This window comes from Dermacentor silvarum, chromosome 1 (assembly GCF_013339745.2).
Source record: "Dermacentor silvarum isolate Dsil-2018 chromosome 1, BIME_Dsil_1.4, whole genome shotgun sequence".
Classification (NCBI taxonomy): Eukaryota; Metazoa; Arthropoda; class Arachnida; order Ixodida; family Ixodidae; genus Dermacentor; species Dermacentor silvarum.
The window spans coordinates 242,028,593-242,045,553 of record NC_051154.1 but is presented as its reverse complement, the minus strand read 5'-3'; the positions used below and the strand labels follow the sequence as shown (position 1 = coordinate 242,045,553).

Below are 16,961 nucleotides of genomic sequence, written 5' to 3'. Positions count from 1 at the left end.
TCGGTGCTTCTTGTTGCCTCCTCGTGTTATAGCGCAATGTTCCTTCTTTCATTCGCGTGCAGGATTCCACCACACTGTCATAAATATTCAATTCACGCTCTCGCTTTCACGACACATACAGCCTGAGAGAGCATGCATTGATATCACGACGCTCTTTCGTGCACGGGATTGCCTATAATTTTAAACTGGCACCTTTGTTTATAGATAAACGCGGTGTGTAGATATGTTGTCAAGCGAGCAGTTTAGTTTTGTTCTGTCTTCGACAAGATGGCGGATGGCGCATTGCTGCAAGTCGATAGATGGCGCTTGACATTTTTAATATCCCCCATATTTTAAACAAAAAATTTTCACAAAAGCGGACGACGACGCACAGAGTGAAGTGACCCGCACAACAAAGGTATTTCAGTAACATGTTTATAAATATGTGGATAACAAGGAAATGGTTGCTGGAGAGGATGAAGGGGCCGGTTGCGTTCTTCAGGCGTCTCTTTCATTGCTGGTCAGGTGCGGAGTCTGACTTGTGCACCCTGGAAGCAATGCCAAGTACGGAAACGTGTCGCACAGTGACAAAGGAAAGTCATGACGAAGAATCGGTCACGCACGACGGAGTCGAGAAACTATACCTGACAAAGAGTAGCTGAAGCATGCCACTGCACTTCCTAATATAGTCGACGGCGTCCTTGGCGCAGCATCCGATGAAGTCGCAACCGTTCACCTGCGAAGGATCAATTTAAAAAAATGTATTTGGAAGAGTTGTGCAAACCTTGCATAATCGCCACCCAAAACAGACTTCCAGACAAAGAGGCCGCGAAGCCCGTCGCGGCCGTCTACTTGTGTAAACGCCTGCGAGAAAACCAATAAGAAAAGATAGAAACGCTTCAGGTTTCTGTGAGACCTTTTCGCAGCCCTCGTGCACCCTTCTACTTGCCTACGCGCGTGTACTTATAACTAATGCTCCTAAATTAGCAGTTTTGAACCTGAAGTGAGTTTCTACAGTTTACATCGTTATATCGTCTCCCGTTTACACGTTGCTAAGTTTCAATAGAAAGAAGCCGTTCGCTTACAGCAACATTTCTAACATTAAATTCACTGCTACAGGGAGCGTCTTAAGTGCCCCGACGGCACTTGGGGGAGTCGGAGGAAGAACCATGTTTCGAGACACCCGTCTTCAAGACGTGAACTGCGGAGCACAGTGCTCAAAAAGTGAAACGCGAACAGCAAAGAACGCCTGTTACGCGCGATTACATGAAAGAGCGACGTGCAGTCTCTCTGTAGCAGGTTTATAACCATAGATTAGTCGAAACAGTACGTTTTAAAGTGTTATCTAAGCCACAGTTACAAATGCAAGTGAACCTGGAAACAAAACAACGCACTGGATTGCTAAAGGAAATGTTCGCGCTTCAATTCTCAGCACTGTACATCGGTGTTCCACGCAGCATATTTCCGAAAGGCCTTTTATTTGTGCATTTCTGGAATACGTGAACACCTACCTATTTTGCCGCACACTTTCTGGACTGATATCTCGAAACCGGTACGTGTTACGACTGAGAATTGCTAGGAAGGTCTAGGTTTACTTGGTACCGGATGGAGAGGTTGAAAACGACACGCTTCCGGTTACTCTAAGCTCGCTATTTAGTAGCGGTGTGCGAATAAAGTTTTAGTATACCGTACGTCCCAGCTAACTTTACCCAAGCTTTTCAACGAAAAAAAAAAAATGATTTAAAAAACACGGTGCAAGATACAATTATGCGTTCTATGGTGTTCGGTCCTCAGAGGTCTGAAGACCGAACACCATAGGGATCAAATTGTACCTTGCAAAATGTATTTTTAATCTTTTTTTTTTGTTCAACAGCTCACAGCTAAAGTTAGCTGGGACATCCTATAGTATATAGCGTATAATGCTTACGTTAGCGTTAGCTTGTGACGGAACACTAGTGTTATCGTATGCTGCAGAGCGTGGTGCAAACTAGAACAGTGGTACCGAGCGGAACACTCACGCAAAAGTAAATCGTTGTGGCAACACCGAGACGTGAAAAGTTCACGAATTACAAACAAATCAAATGCACATCGCATGCTAACCTTAATCCGGTGTATCCGTACTATCCGCACAGCACCGACCATACTTTGCTTTTCCCGCAAATGACGATAATCATCCTAAAATTTAGGCTGTTGCGCCATATGTACGAAATACAAAGTACAGGCACACATTTGTGGCCTATGACCTCTGAGATTTGACGGCGCGGTATCTCGTTAAGTCTAAAAAGTACAGACTCTCTCGTTAACGAGCCGAAAAATCGACAACGAATGTCGGAAACACTGCCCAATTGTTACTAGTGCTTTGCTCTTGAAGTATCATGAAGCAAATCTACAGCAAACACAAGCATGAGTTGGGAACGAATGGGCCAAACAGCGCAGCACGACGACTTTGATAGATCAGAGGCGGACGGCATCCACTTCGACGGCTGCGGCCATGTTCCCATCGCTGAACGCTACTCAGTGATTAAACGTTATTTCATAAACCAAGCTGTTGATACCCGGAAGTGGGCGGCCCCCCTATTTCAGGTAGCCTTGGCCCTGAGCTGATAGACTATAGCCCTGTTCACCAGCCGTAGTTGGTCCTCAGGGTTTGGACTTCACCAGCGCTCAGGTGGGCGGGCCTCCTATACTGGTATTTTGTTGGTGCCGACGGGCGTTGTTTGTGGGTTCTTGTTGTATTCCTAAACCATGTGGTAGAGGGTGTTTGGTGTATTGCAGAATTGGCAGTCTCTTGTATTGGTTAAGGAATACATCGCGTCTAGTAGACTGCCGTGAGGAAATTTAAATCCCGAAAATAGCGCGCGCACGCAATAGGCGCGGTGTCTCTTATGTATAATGCGCAATGTGCATGCATCTCGCTATAGGCTATCGCAAACGCTAAATTCTTGCGTTTGCTGTGATACAAAGCACTAAATCTCTCTAATATCCGAAATTTCGAATGCAACTAGAGTACTCTTTCCTATTCGATTCGCATTCGATCCAAAAATTCACAATTCGCAGTTGTCAAATATTCGTTTCTGTCCGAATGTAAGGGATAACGACACTTATTGGAGTCTACAGGACGAAAGTCAGGTTACAATTTGGTGACTGTTCCGAACGCTTGGTGACTGTCCCTCTGCAGGGGAGCCGCGGCTGCAGCGCACAGGTACCGCTTCCTGAGTGAACGCATGGAGCAGGTAGCTTCTGTTCAACAATTCCCTGCCATTCAATTAGGATGCATCGCCTTTAGGAAGCTGACGAATTGGTTTTCTCGAGTTAGGCAAGGCATTTAATTGTTTGGACAACAGCAGCGTGTTTCATTGCTTATGGTCATTGTCGCGATCACCTTTCAGTTGTTTCTCATTAACTAACTCTCCAGAGTCCTCAGATGACCGTAACTCTAGTTGTGAACTGCATCACGTGTGTCCAGTGATGTAAACAAGCCTCCTACCTTTTTCAAGCGATGCTTGTATACGCTAGCCTGCGCCGGCGATGTAACGCTAAAAAAACCAGCTGTTCTCAGAGCGGCACGGGTGGCTCGCTCGTGCTTGGCACGCGCTCGTGCGCAATACTCCCGCGTTCGTCGTCGTCGTCTGCTTCCACAGCTGGCTGCGTTGTCGCTAATCATTCCAGCGTAAAATTTCACTTCTCTTCTGTCATCGTAATGGGGAAGTCGCGTTTACGGGGGTTTGAGCCATTGCTTAAAGGGTTATGAGCCATTCATTGTCTTACGTAACGGACAGATCTAATTTTTAAGAAATATCACGGAAATCCATCCAGAATTAACGCGCTCGGGAAATGGCTCGTCGTCGACGTGCCGATTCTAGCGTGAGGGCTTCCGAAGCTCAGCCGAAACGTCAGCGAAGAGCCGCAGACCCCGAGTTGCGGGCGCGCTATGTTGAGGCTAAACATCAGCGTCGTCTAGCCCTCCATGGAACCCGACGACGGTGGTGCACGCCTCGGCAACGATAGCGCCAACTTCCTCGGTGCGACGGCCACGTTTCAACGCGAGTTTCTCAAGCGGAACTTCGGAGTTCGTGTGACTGGCTGTGGTTCGAGCACAACGTGGTACTCGTCAGTGCAATTCGTTCGGAGGAACACCGAAGAAGCACACGACAAGCTTCGCTTACCCACATCTCCTCGACAGGGGAGGGGCTACTGATTTTTTTACCAAACGGACACTCCCGCTACATTTCACTTTGTTTAGAAATGATACAAAATCAATTTGATATTCCTAGGTCGTTTCTCTAGAATATTCCCATTCGATTTAAGAATTTTGCTTTCCGAACTCCCCGACCTTTTAGGGGAAAAAGAAATACTGTGTTATCTCACTTCAGCATTGACATATTGAAAGCTAGAAAAAGTTAAGTAAGGAAACGCATAATATGCACTAATATATTGAACACACGTCTTCGTTCGCAATCAATGCTCCCAATTCACGTCCTAAACCAGGCCGTGGCCTAAGTATAATGCGGAAAGGCAAAAACTAGTCCAATGCTCTCAACAATGTGTGGCGTAGCTTCTTTCCTTCCTGGGCAGGAAACGAGCTAGAGAAATAAATAAATTCAAGGGTTTTACGTGCCAGAACCACGATCTGATTATCAAGCACGCCATAGTGGATGAACTCGGGATTATTTTGACCACGCGAGGTTCTTCACTTAACTTATGGGGTTTTACGTGCCAAAACCACGATCTGATTATGAGGCACGCCGTAGTGGGGGACTCCGGAAAATTTCGACCACCTGGGATTCTTTAACGTGCACCTAAATCTAAGTACACGGGTGTTTTCGTATTTCGCCCACATCGAAATGCGGCCGCCGTGGCCGGGATTCGATCCCGCGACCTCGTGCTTAGCCGTCCAACACGCGAGATTCTTTAACGTGTACCTATATCGAAGTACGCGAACGTTCTTGCTTTTCGACCCCGTCAGAATGCTGCCACCGAGGCCGGAATCGAAACCGCGACATCGACTTCAGCAGCGCTAAGTCACCGCCACTAAGACATACCTCGGCGAGCCACGAAGCGAGCAGTCCAACAGCAAATGTATTATTCGTCATTCGCCTCACCGCACTCACTGGATGCACATCTTGCACGGTGCATTTCGTAACTGAACGTAACTTGAGCAATGACTGAGTTCAATTCACCAAAAATGGAAAATGCTTATTACATATATTTACTATTTAAAATATTAATAAGCCAATTTTAGTCAATTATTTTATTAGCGATTTTCAAGGAGTACCTGACACACTTTAAAGCGAATAATGTGCTGCCGTAGATTTCTCCTTTTATATCCACTACAGTGTCATTAGAAACTTGTGTCCACTTTTGATGAAGCCCCCGGTATACTCAGTGGTTTTAATGCCATGAAAAAGAAATGAAGCGCTATAGCATTGTACCAATCAGTTTTAAAGGGGCCATATATTTTGGGTTGCCTGCATTGTTTTGCTTTACATGCTGAAGCTCAAATTGATCGAGAATTCAGATGTCGCGAAAACAAATAAAGTGCTCAAAATTGGCAACCCAGTATCAATTCGTCGCAGGTTTAAAGGCTGTCTAGCCTAACTGATGTCGTGTTGGCTGAGTTCCCAACTCCCAGCTTCGTTTCGTAAACGAAATCTTGGTCTGAAAACAAAATCTTGGTCTGAAGGCAAATAATTGCCTTCAGAGTTTTTAACGTGTTTTGCGTACTACAAACGAGTGCTTAGCGAACTAATTCCTGACGACAGTGCAATGCGTTCTTGTTTTTCATTTTTCTTCTTTGGTCCAGCAATAGGTTAAAAAATTTCCTCTGCATAAAATGCGCGGAAATAATGATAACTTAACGAATTAGATAAATTCGTCATTTAATTAGTAACCTCAATGGGCGCGTTATAATTGCGAAACTGAAGCCAGCCCAGCGCACATCATTACAAACCAAATCGCGAAACAAGCACCAGTTCCATTGCCACTCCTATTGCGGCAAGTGAACCCCAAGATTCTGTCGCGTTACTTCAGGGAAAGTATGCAATGCACGCCTCAAAACCAATCTATCGCCTATCACGCGTTTTTATTCGTTTTAAACTCGTCTAAAGTTCGTTTTAACACAGAGAGAATGTTTAGAGGACAAGCACTTATCCCACTCACTAATAATTAAAATGCAGGGCACGATGACAAATTTTCTCCCCACGCAGACCGCTTTGTATAAAGAGACCTTCATTGTCAACATTCTCATACAATGGGACGTTCTTTTTTTTTTTTTCGCATCTTAGCACAGAGCGTCATGAAGACGCCGTCGACAAACAACTGACTCTTCGCTTTTTTTTTTTCTGACTCGCGACACCTGTGTGTATACGCATACCTGGACGAGGAAATCACCTGGCCGGATGCGCCCATCTCTCGAGGCCAGGCTCCCCGCGTAGACGGCCTTGACGACGGGCGAGTTGGGCGTGTCGCGCGCGTCAGGATCGCAGTCCCGGAGGCTGAAGCCCAGCTTGGTGTGCCAGCCGCGATGCAGCTTCACAGCCACGCACTCGATCTGCGCATTCGAGATACGGACAACTCGAGCCTGCTTGTGCGACCTGGTAATCTGTTGGAGGTGAAAGGCCGCCGCCGACGCGGCTGCTACAGCAGTCCGTGTATTCTTGACATTCGGGTTACAGCGCACACGGCGCGGCCACGCGCCGAGAGGCAGACTCGTTTAAGTCCGGGCACGCGCGGCCACCGCGAGCTTTCGCCGTGCCTTTCTCGGCTCACGTCGTCCCCCATTGTAAACAGCGAAGACACGAAAGCTGCAAATCACGTCTCTCTAGCGGAAACAGCTGATATACCACGTCTGAACACCGGCGTCACGAGGCGATAGCAAGGGCTTAGTATAGGCGGGAAAAAGAGAGGAGTCATGTTTTGTTTTTATGTTTTTCTCCGCACGCCTTTTTGTGGGAAAACGTGTGTGCTTTTTAGAGCGCGCTTGTCGGAGCGCACTTCCCGGTTACGCGCTCGTGTACCGTGTTGTCAATGCGACGGAGATATGGGATGTTGGTGCTGGTCTTTTGCATGATTGCGAAGGCTTTTGCGATATCATCGCAACGCCAGATGCTTCAGTAGCACTCGAATATGATTATCTGGCATGGCGCGCTTGGTTAGAAGAGAGCGTTCGCTAAAGTAACTACGATGCGACTTTCGTTTTGGACTTAATGCAGCATTCTCAAGACGATTCAACTTAGCATTATAGAAAACAAACGCTTTTCATGCATAAATACCTAAAGATAAAGGTTTGACACCTTGATACTGGTCACTTACAAAATGCCCCCGCGAGTGCACATTAGATTTGCAGAATAGACAGCATTAAGGTGACACGATTCGCCTACAGTGCAGTTATTTAACAACAAGAACACAACGCTAAATACGTAAGAAAATGATTGACTATGGCGTTAACGTCCGAACGCAACACATCAGGCTACGAGAAACGCCGTAGTGGAGGGCTCCTGATTAATTTCGAACATCTGAGGTTCATTACGGTATACACAAATGCTCAGTATACACGAGCGTTCTTGTTTTTAATCCCTCAGGAAAGGGCAGCAACCACGGCTGGGAATCGAACCCGCGACCTCGTGCTGAACAGGAGAACGATACGGCCACTGAACCACCGCGGTGGGTGCGGAATATTCTAGCTCACGTCGCTGACAATATTGAATCATTTCTAAACCATGCGATACGCTTCATGTGCTTAAATATAACTGTACCGGCATTCAGCCGCCGGTTAAAAAAAAAAATTCACGCAGAAACTCCTCTGGGAGTTGTCTAAGTATGCGCAAGCATTGCATCACTTGCTCATCTCCACGCAGCCAGCTGACATTATCAGTGTTATGGCACTTGATCCGGCCAGTACAAAGGACAGCGCAAACGAACAGGTGCGGACGGCGGCGCAAGGTGCACTGATAACGCAAGTGAAGTCTACTGCAGGTGACGGCGCCAGGTGCGCTGATGACGTTGCGATCATCATAAGCCGTTAAGGCACATACACACTAGAGGCAAAACTAGGGTGCCTCGATGTCAACGCCGCCTCCCGCCGTGCATCGAGGCACCCTAGGCAAAACATGCAAAACGCGCGCGGCGCGCCGCGAAAGCAACCGCGGCAGGTTTTTGTTGCAGCGGGAGGGATCGCTCACCGGCGTAATTCATTTTCAGGGCAGCTGGGCGCCGCACGGGAGAACGTGGACCACGACGGCGCCTCGGATCTGTTTGTGCCCCGGTGCCGCCGTGGTGCTGGGCGCCGACGCGAAGCGGTGGTCGTTGGGGTGTTGCGGAGGGCAGCGTAGCAACACCCCAAATAAAAAAAAAAAATACTGCTCCAGTCAGGTAGACTGCTCCCTCCCTGATAGTGAACAGTGATGCGTTTATTTAGGAATAGCCGAAGGATGGGAAAAGGCAGACCACTGTCACCGGCCAGACATGTAGGCACAACTGTGGCCGCTGTTAAGGGATCGATGCTATTCCTAAATAAACGTATCACTGATTTGGTTATCTAAATATAATCTCACTCCCGGACGGAGCTGACGGATATTTCGAAAAGGGGGGAGGAGTGTATGCTGTCACGTGACTGCCGCAGCGGCGCGCCGCCGGTTGGTGTGGCCGCCCTGCTGCAGCTGCGTTCTGCCGCCGGCGGCGCACCGCGCGCGTTTTGTCGCTAGTGTGTACGTGCCATTATCGCTCTTTAGCGCCTTGTCGATCCGTGCCGAACCATTATGAACCGCGATCAAAGGACTCCGGCGGCGGCACGGACCGTATCTTGAAAACGATCTGCGAAGCGGACAGAGAGTGCCGACTGTTGATAGCTCCGCGCGCTGTGTTTTCGCCGCTTCGCGTTCAAAAGAGTACGCACGGGCTCATATCTTGAAAGCGATCGTCTTACGGGAAGGACAGACGGACGGAAAGTTTTCTCGTTGGGCAACCATAGAAATGCTTACTCATTTAAAAGAACAATACGCACCCCCGATAGCCGGAACTGTCACGACGCCTAAAGCTTGCTCGCTTCCTTTTCCTTCACAACTCTGCCAAACTTCTCTTCACTAGAAACCCACATTTATGTTTCGACGCTGCGATCATCTCAACAAAGTCAAATGTCAAACATTTACTCGTACTACGCGCGATCGTATGGAATGGAAAAGTTTACCAGCACGCACCGCCATTTAGCGAGCCACGACATTCTAACTGCTATGACAATATCTAATCCTAAGCGCAGCCTTCTTTATAAATAGGTAATGATTCATTATCGCACGAAGTTTCGCACATAACTTTGGGTTTTCTTCTTGGGAAGCCCCATACGGTATTTTAAACATTAGACTTCGCAGTTAATTTGTGCGGCTTGAATCATATGCCTCTTATTGTGCAGCGCTTGTCCTGTGCTTTCTTTTCACGTGATTTCTTTAGTTTGCGCTATCATGTATTTCTTACAAGCGAGGCGCCTTATGTAGCAACAATTTCTGTTAATCTACGACTTTAGGGCGCAAAAACGGCATAGCAAAAAAGAAAGAAAAGAAAGAACGCAATGCTGTACACACACAGTGGGTATATGTTACCCTGCATTTGTGAATGAACGCTAAAAGGATACTGTTTACGTGATAATCACGGCGACGGTTCAGTTCATCCGCACCAGCGCGGATACAACGTCATATTGGAATGTATTAGCATGTGTTTCGTTTGCAATAATGTTATAAAACATTCTTGATAGTAGTTCCGGAGCCATCTTCGAGAACAATTTAAGCCAAGGGCAAGCGCATTTATATGCGGAAAATAAGGCCGCAGTTGCTGGAGTCTGGGCACAGCAAAAGATCTTTCGCTCACACAGAAAAAAAAAGAAAAAAAAAGTTACAATTTAACTATATAGGAAGAGAAAGTGAGCTATAACTGCAAGCAAAAAGCCCTCCATATGGCTGCACATTAGTTCGCAGGTCATTGATAGAATTTGTCCCCGTGTGCATTTATCTGCTGAAGAAAGTTGCGACACAAGGGCACATTCCACAACAGGATTCACACCGTTAGTTTCCAACCCGCAGAAAGCAACAGAAAAACCCGTGCTTTTGTTCGTTGCAACGCGCTATACATTTCCTTGGTTCCCTGAGCAAAAATGGCCGTTGGTCCGTCTGGAATTTTCAGAGTCATTAGCCAATCCCGCAAATTATTTTTATGGCCTCCTCGCAAAAATTCGCGTGCCGAATGCGATGTCGCTCCGAGCTGCGATATCGAGGACCACTTTGCCGAAAGCCACAGGAAAACATCCGCCAGAGATGTGTCTCGTTGCAAACGATCTGGAACGTCATCCACACTTTGGCAGTACTCTTCCCGGTCTATACGATCACGGAACGGCCACTATGAGCGAACATGAATCTATCATGTACCTCTGCGTCTTGACATCTCGCTCCTTGGAAAGAAAGCAATTGGAAGAAAAAAAAAAAAGTCGCAGTTTCGCCCGAAAGGCGAAACGTCAATTGCGATAGCAAATTAGTAGAGAGCTATACGGAGTATGGATAGTAGATTTATCGGCTGTATAAACTTGGGCGCATTCGCTTACTAACTGAATTAACAAGAATGGTGTCAGCACACACAAGCAAACATGAATAGATCGCACTCGATGACCGCACACAACCGCTGTCAAAACGCTGGCGTGAACAAGCGCGCCAGCAGCAGCAAGCGAAGGTTCGTGCGGTCTATCGCTTCAACGCAAACTGAGCGGCGAAAGCACAGAGCATACAAAGGTAGGAGCCGTGTTGCAGATCGCTTTCAAGATACGGTGCGCGCGACCGCCCGCAGCAGCGCGAAGTACGTACAAGTACGCAGAATTGTAGCGATTTGGGCCTGTTGGTTGTACATCGGAAATAGTTTGAAGCGCAAATACACAAGACACAAAAAAGTACATGAGACACAGACGAGCGCAAACTACCAACAAGGTTTATTGACCACCACACGTGTTTATGCTGTGTTCACCATTACCGCTGCACATGCGCACAATGCCTTCTAAGAAAGGACAGTTCTTTATCCGACAGGTGTACATAAGGTGTGCTGATACAGGCTGAGCCTAATGAAGATATCTTTTCAGCTTCTATTATCTCATGGGTGAGCCTTATGGTCACTTCTGCTGACAACAGCACATTTTTGAAAAAGAGGTTTACATTGACAGGAACTGCAGTGCATCGCCAACCAACCATCACGTGCCGTTTTCTTTACGTTTAGCGCGTGTTCTTTCAATCGTTCATTCAAACATCTCCCCGTCTGCCCTATGTATTGCTTGCCACATGTTAGCGGGATACTGTAGACTACATTAGTAGTACAGTGAACAAAAGGGTCTTTGTGCTGCTTATTGCAGCCTCTTTGATTACGAATGTACCTCTGATTGCAGAATTTAATGAGCTCTTGTGGTGCCGAAAACACAACAGTTAACTTTCGAGCGGCCTGCAACCTTTTTGATATTATGTGACAGCCCATGAATATAAGGGATGATAGCCACTTTCTGATGCGTGTTGGGGGATGAAACCTGTGACCGATTAATCTCCATGCGCAATCCTTCGGAGCAAAGATTCTGCAATAGAACACTGCACATGCAACGGGTAACCAGCTTGTACCAATCGCTCAGACTGGTAGCGAAGACTTGATTGCATCTGATGCGAACACGATTTCTTAACTGCATTCAAAAAACATAAATTGATTATTCCTCTTTTAACCTGTTTAGAATGTGCCGAGGCATATGGCTAAATCGGCTTGTTACTTCGCGGTTCATAGCACCAACAGATTTTGTCCGATCTAAAAACAATCTTAGTATCAAGAAACTTAAGAGTACTGTTACGGGGCATTTCATGCGTCAATTCAAGGGACTTAAAACAGTATTTAAACGTCTCGAGAACAACAAGCGCATTTTCCTGCATCTCATCAATACCCATCTCAAGGAAAACAATGTAGTCGTCAACGTAACGGAAGACTTTTTCCACACGTTTGACTTCCAGACAGCGCAGCACTGCTCTGTCTAATCTGGCCAAAAACAAATCACTTAGAGCAGGTGCTATGCAAGATCCAATGCATATGCCTTTTTTCTGAAGGTACGGCTTCCCTTTCCATTGAATGTATGTTGACTTTAGATAAAAGGTCAGGAGTTCCAGAAAATTACTAACAGAAATACCAGCAGAGTTCTGAAACCCTATACATCCATTGCTATCAATGCACTCTTCTACGGCATCAAGCAGTTCATCATGGGGTAAAGAATAAAACAAGTCCTTAACGTCAATAGAAAAGGCACAAAGTTGTTTGTCACAGTTAGAGTCTAAGAATTGCAAGACTTCATCCGAATTTTTGACAACAAAAGGGTCATGAAATTCTAAAAGCTTGAACCGTTCTTGTAAAAACAATGCTACGGACTTCTGCCAGGTATCGCGTTCCATCACGTCACAGGTTTCATCCCCCAACACGCATTAGAAAGTGGCTGTCATCCCTTGTATTCATGGGCTGTCACATAATATCAAAAAGGTTGCAGGCCGCTCGAAAGTTAACGTTGTGTTTTCGGCACCACAAAAGCTCATTAAATTCTGCAATCAGAGGTACGTTCGTAATCAAAGAGGCTGCAATAAGCAGCAAAAAGACCCTTTTGTTCACTGTACTACTAATGTAGTCTACAGTATCCCGCTAACATGTGGCAAGCAATACATAGGGCAGACGGGGAGATGTTTGAATGAACGATTGAAAGAACACGCGCTAAACGTAAAGAAAACGGCACGTGATGGTTGGTTGGCGATGCACTGCAGTTCCTGTCAATGTAAACCTCTTTTTCAAAAATGTGCTGTTGTCAGCAGAAGTGACCATAGGCTCACCCGTGAGATAATAGAAGCTGAAAAGATATCTTCATTAGGGTCAGCCTGTATCAGCACACCTTCTGTACACCTGTCAGATAAAGAACTGTCCTTTCTTAGAAGGCATTGTGCGCATGTGCAGCGGTAATGGTGAACACAGTATAAACACGTGTGGTGGTCAGTAAACCTTGTTGGTAGTTTGCGCTCGTCTGTGTCTCATGTGCTCTTTTGTGTCTGTGTATTTGCGCTTCAAACTATTTCCGATTCACAAGTACGCAGTTGCTCGCAGAGCAGAAGCCGCACACCCTCCGTCCCACGCTGCCTTCCCGGTTTCCTCCTTTCGCCTGCGAGATTCCAGTTGCCCTTGCGCTCGGTCGGCCCGATCGCAAGATACGCATTTGGTGCCGCAGCACACTGTCGCTCCTCCTCCCTCCCTCCCTCACGGCCTATCGCGCAACCGAAGACGTCTCGTTTGCTCTCCGTCGTGCGTTCGCTCCCCTTGAAAGCGCGCGTCCCTCGCATGTTCACGCGCACATACAGCATACAGCGCGCGGCGACGATATTATCGCCCTTGGACTTTATACGTAACCTCACGGCGACGGCAAAAATCCGCTTGGAGTGTCCATATAATTGCTATCGCAATAAAGAAGACGCAGCTTGACTGGCTCTGAAATACCGGGTTGTCGCTAATTTTTCCTTAATTAAAGGCGTATTTTTTTCTTTTTTTTCTTTCTTTTTCACTTTTTCATTCAACTTGCTGAAAACCACACTGACTCGCTGGTTGGCTCAGTGGCGATGCTGAGCACGAGGTCGTGGGTTCCATTTCCTGCCACAGTGGCCGCCTTCCGATGGAGTTGGAATGCAAAAAACACTCGTGTATACCGGGTGATCATTTTTAGGTTTTACGGAATTTTAGAAACCGCTTGTGGCAGATATCATAATTCCATTCCTTGAGCTCGAATATTCAGAGGCGGACGTTACTTGCACGAGAAATCGAAACACATATTCAACTAGTTATCAAGCATTCACTAATTAACTTATTAATTAATTACTTTACAGCACACATTGCAATTCACGAATTGCAGCTGGTGAGTTTGCGAGACGTATCCACTTAGAATGAATTTTCAGGATGACACCAGTTTCGAGATATTCATTGCCAAAGTGTGCGACGAAATACGCAGGCGTTCCAGTTACTTTCGTGCTTCAATGCATAAAAGAGCGTTTTGTGAAAAACGTCGGTGGAACAACAGTGCATTTTTACCGTGAGTGTAATGACGCATGCCTTGAAATCAGTGCAATCCTCAAAGTTTGTTCCTAGTGAATATTCCTTGCAATCTCACCGGCTACAATTGGAAAATTGCATTATGTGCCGTAATGTAATTAAGAAGTTAATTATTGAATTTTCGTGAATTAGTTGATTATGTGTTTCGATTTTTTCCTGCAAGTAATATCCGCCACTGAATATTCCAGCTCAACTAACGGAATTATGCTATCTGCTACCAGTGATTTTTAAAAATTCTGTAAAGCTTAGAAATGATCACCCCGTATACCGTGCTTTGGGTGCACATTAAAGAACCACCAGCTATTCAAAATTATTTCGGAACCCTCCACTACGGCGTCCCTCATAAGCCACTGTGTACTTTGCGGACGTCAAACCCCCAAATCTGAATTATTAAACCACGCTGGTCATCGACTGGGCTTTCGTTGGTTTCCCAGACATCATCGTCCGAGCACGGTCGTGACCCCGGCACGATCACCGAGAAACAGTATAATTTCGCGCGAGGCGTCGGAAACACGAAGGACGCCTACGCAGACCGGAGGCATTCTGCTAGAATACGGTATCCTTGCGAATAAATGTTCTGAAAGCTGAGAAGCGGCGCCGCGCGAGAAGCTGCTACCGCCATTGCCTAAGAACAGGCGACACAAGATACAGGAACGCCGCGATGACTTTGGACGCTGAAAAGGAAAGAACGGCTGCTTAGAAAAAAAAAAAAAAAAAAAAAAAGACGGCAGTCTCGACAAGCGAGGACAGCAGAGAACACGTTTCTTCCTTCCTTCTTTTCTTTCTTTCTTTCTTTCTTTCTTGATATATTTTGCTTTGCAGAGGTTATGTCTATCACGAGTGTAGTGGTGGACAGCTCGAGTTTGGGGCTAGCCTGTTTATTCCTACTACATGCCTGTTTTTACAAGTTCCCGGCTTCAATTCCGCAGTTGCGACATGTGCCCTGAAGCGATAATTTAAATGTAAGTAGTGGAACATCATTAGTTGCCTAACTGAACATTGCAATATTTTTTTTTTCGTGTACCCCTTTCCAAAAAAAAAAGCGATAGAAAGGACCAGACGTATTAAAGAAATCTCGAGCCTACATAGCATGCTGCCCCATATAAATGTCATAATGTATTAACTGACACACGCAGAACCGGCCACACTCACACAACATACACAGTCGGGTATATATCCATATATCCAAGGTTAATCACAGAAAATCTAATCTCAGTGGGACCTGCAGTGCTGCCACCTGTCTTTTTTTTTCTTCTGCCAATATGAAAGCAGCGGATGACGGCAGCTCCAGAGCTGAAATATCTCGTATCTTCTCGCGACCTGCTGGGTTCTGAAATAACTGATCGATTTTTACAACCCAGAGCTCCCTTGTGAAACGCCGTGGGCTCCGGTTCAATTTCGATCACCTGAGTCTCCTTAAAGTTAATGAAAATCAAAGTACGCGGTCGGTTTTGCCTTGCGCCTTCATCTCAGTGCAGCTGCCATGTTCGGAAATTGAAACCGCGACCTTGCCGGTTGCTACAGCGAAAGTAGGAAACAAGAGGCGTTCAGCGTAGACACGGCCTCTTTCTAGTTCAGAGAAGTTGGAACTATTCATACGGCGCTGAGGAAAGGAGATTATTTAAGCATATCACGGGATGCGTCTGCAATACGAGTTTCCAGCCACGATAGTGCCTCTTCAGTGCCTCTGTTTAGTTCATCATTTTGAACTATAATAGGACTGTGAGTGTAACCTCAATAAACGCTGCTTCTGTCTGGGGTTTTACATGCCAAAACCAGTTCTGAGCATGAGGCACGCCATAGTGGAGTGCTCCGGATTAATTTCGACCACCTGGGGTTCTTTAACGTGCACTACAACGCAAGCACACGGGCGTTCTTGCATTTCGCCTCTATCAAAATGAGGCCGCGCCGCGGCCGGGATTCAATTTGTGCATACCTGATATACCTCAATCAAAGCTAACCTAACCCTTGTCCCACTAAATTTCCGTCGCAGAGTTGTTCGTTCTGCACTATTTCACAACTTACACCATATATCCCGCTTCGCGACATCATTCGCCGGACGCAGTACGTCTCAAATCACGCCGATCACCGTCAGAACGTATACGAACTAATTCATGCACCTACAAAGTCTTCTTTTCCTTCTTCCATCCATTCTGCACCCTACTTCCTAGGAATGGAGCTGCCTTTTCCCCAAGTGTCGTAGAGATCACCGATAACAAACTTTCTCGTAAAACGCTAGCGAACATTGTATAATCATGCGAAATCGTTAACGGGGTGGGAAAGGCGGTGAGGTTAACCGGAAGATATTCCGGTTTGCTATCCTGCACTGGTGGAAGGGTAAGGGGAAATATTGAAATACAGAAATAATAGTGCATAGATAAAGCAAATTGCACGAAAAAAATAGAGGAGGTGTGGAACGTCCGTGAGAACTATAGTCTCTCTACTAGGCCACTCGTACGCGAAAACTTGATGAGATGTCTTGACGTACTTGTGGTGTGACGACTGTATAGGCCGGCGTACCAGGACTGTCTGCTCCGAATGCGTCCGGTCGTCAAGACGGCCAAGCGCGGTCGCGACTCGCGAGTGACTGCTTGTGTGCGCTGCTATTAACAAAACTCATTCAGCTTGTGTCCTGCTGCTTTGCAACCACTCCCCTCCACAATGTCATATGGTTTTAAGGATCATATAAATAAAATAAATTAAAAAAAAACAGTTAACGCCTTAGAATGCCTGCTAAGGCAAGTACATTGTGGGCTGGGTTCGATCCCCGCTACCGCCAAATGACAAAGCTTGCTGTGTTCAGCGACCGTTCGCTTCTAATTGATCCCATAGATTAGTCTTAGACCATGAATTCC

At 46.4% G+C, this 16,961-nt stretch overlaps 1 protein-coding gene across 2 annotated transcripts in view; it reads right to left on the bottom strand.

Moving 5' to 3' along the window:
• Positions 1–398: 398 nt before the first annotated feature.
• The window catches only part of LOC119437006 (uncharacterized), a 48,275-nt gene continuing 31,712 nt past the window's right edge, over positions 399–16,961 (bottom strand). Inside the window, exons 6-8 of one of the 2 annotated variants that reach the window (XM_037704065.2) lie at positions 6,353–6,529; positions 624–715; positions 399–527 (exon numbers count right to left, since the gene is read on the bottom strand). In XM_037704065.2, coding sequence (XP_037559993.1) covers positions 491–527; positions 624–715; positions 6,353–6,529 — 306 coding nt within the window. In that variant the 3' untranslated portion in view covers positions 399–490. The remainder of the gene's footprint in view (positions 528–623; positions 716–6,352; positions 6,530–16,961) is intronic. The other variant, XM_037704067.2, reaches the window with a different exon arrangement.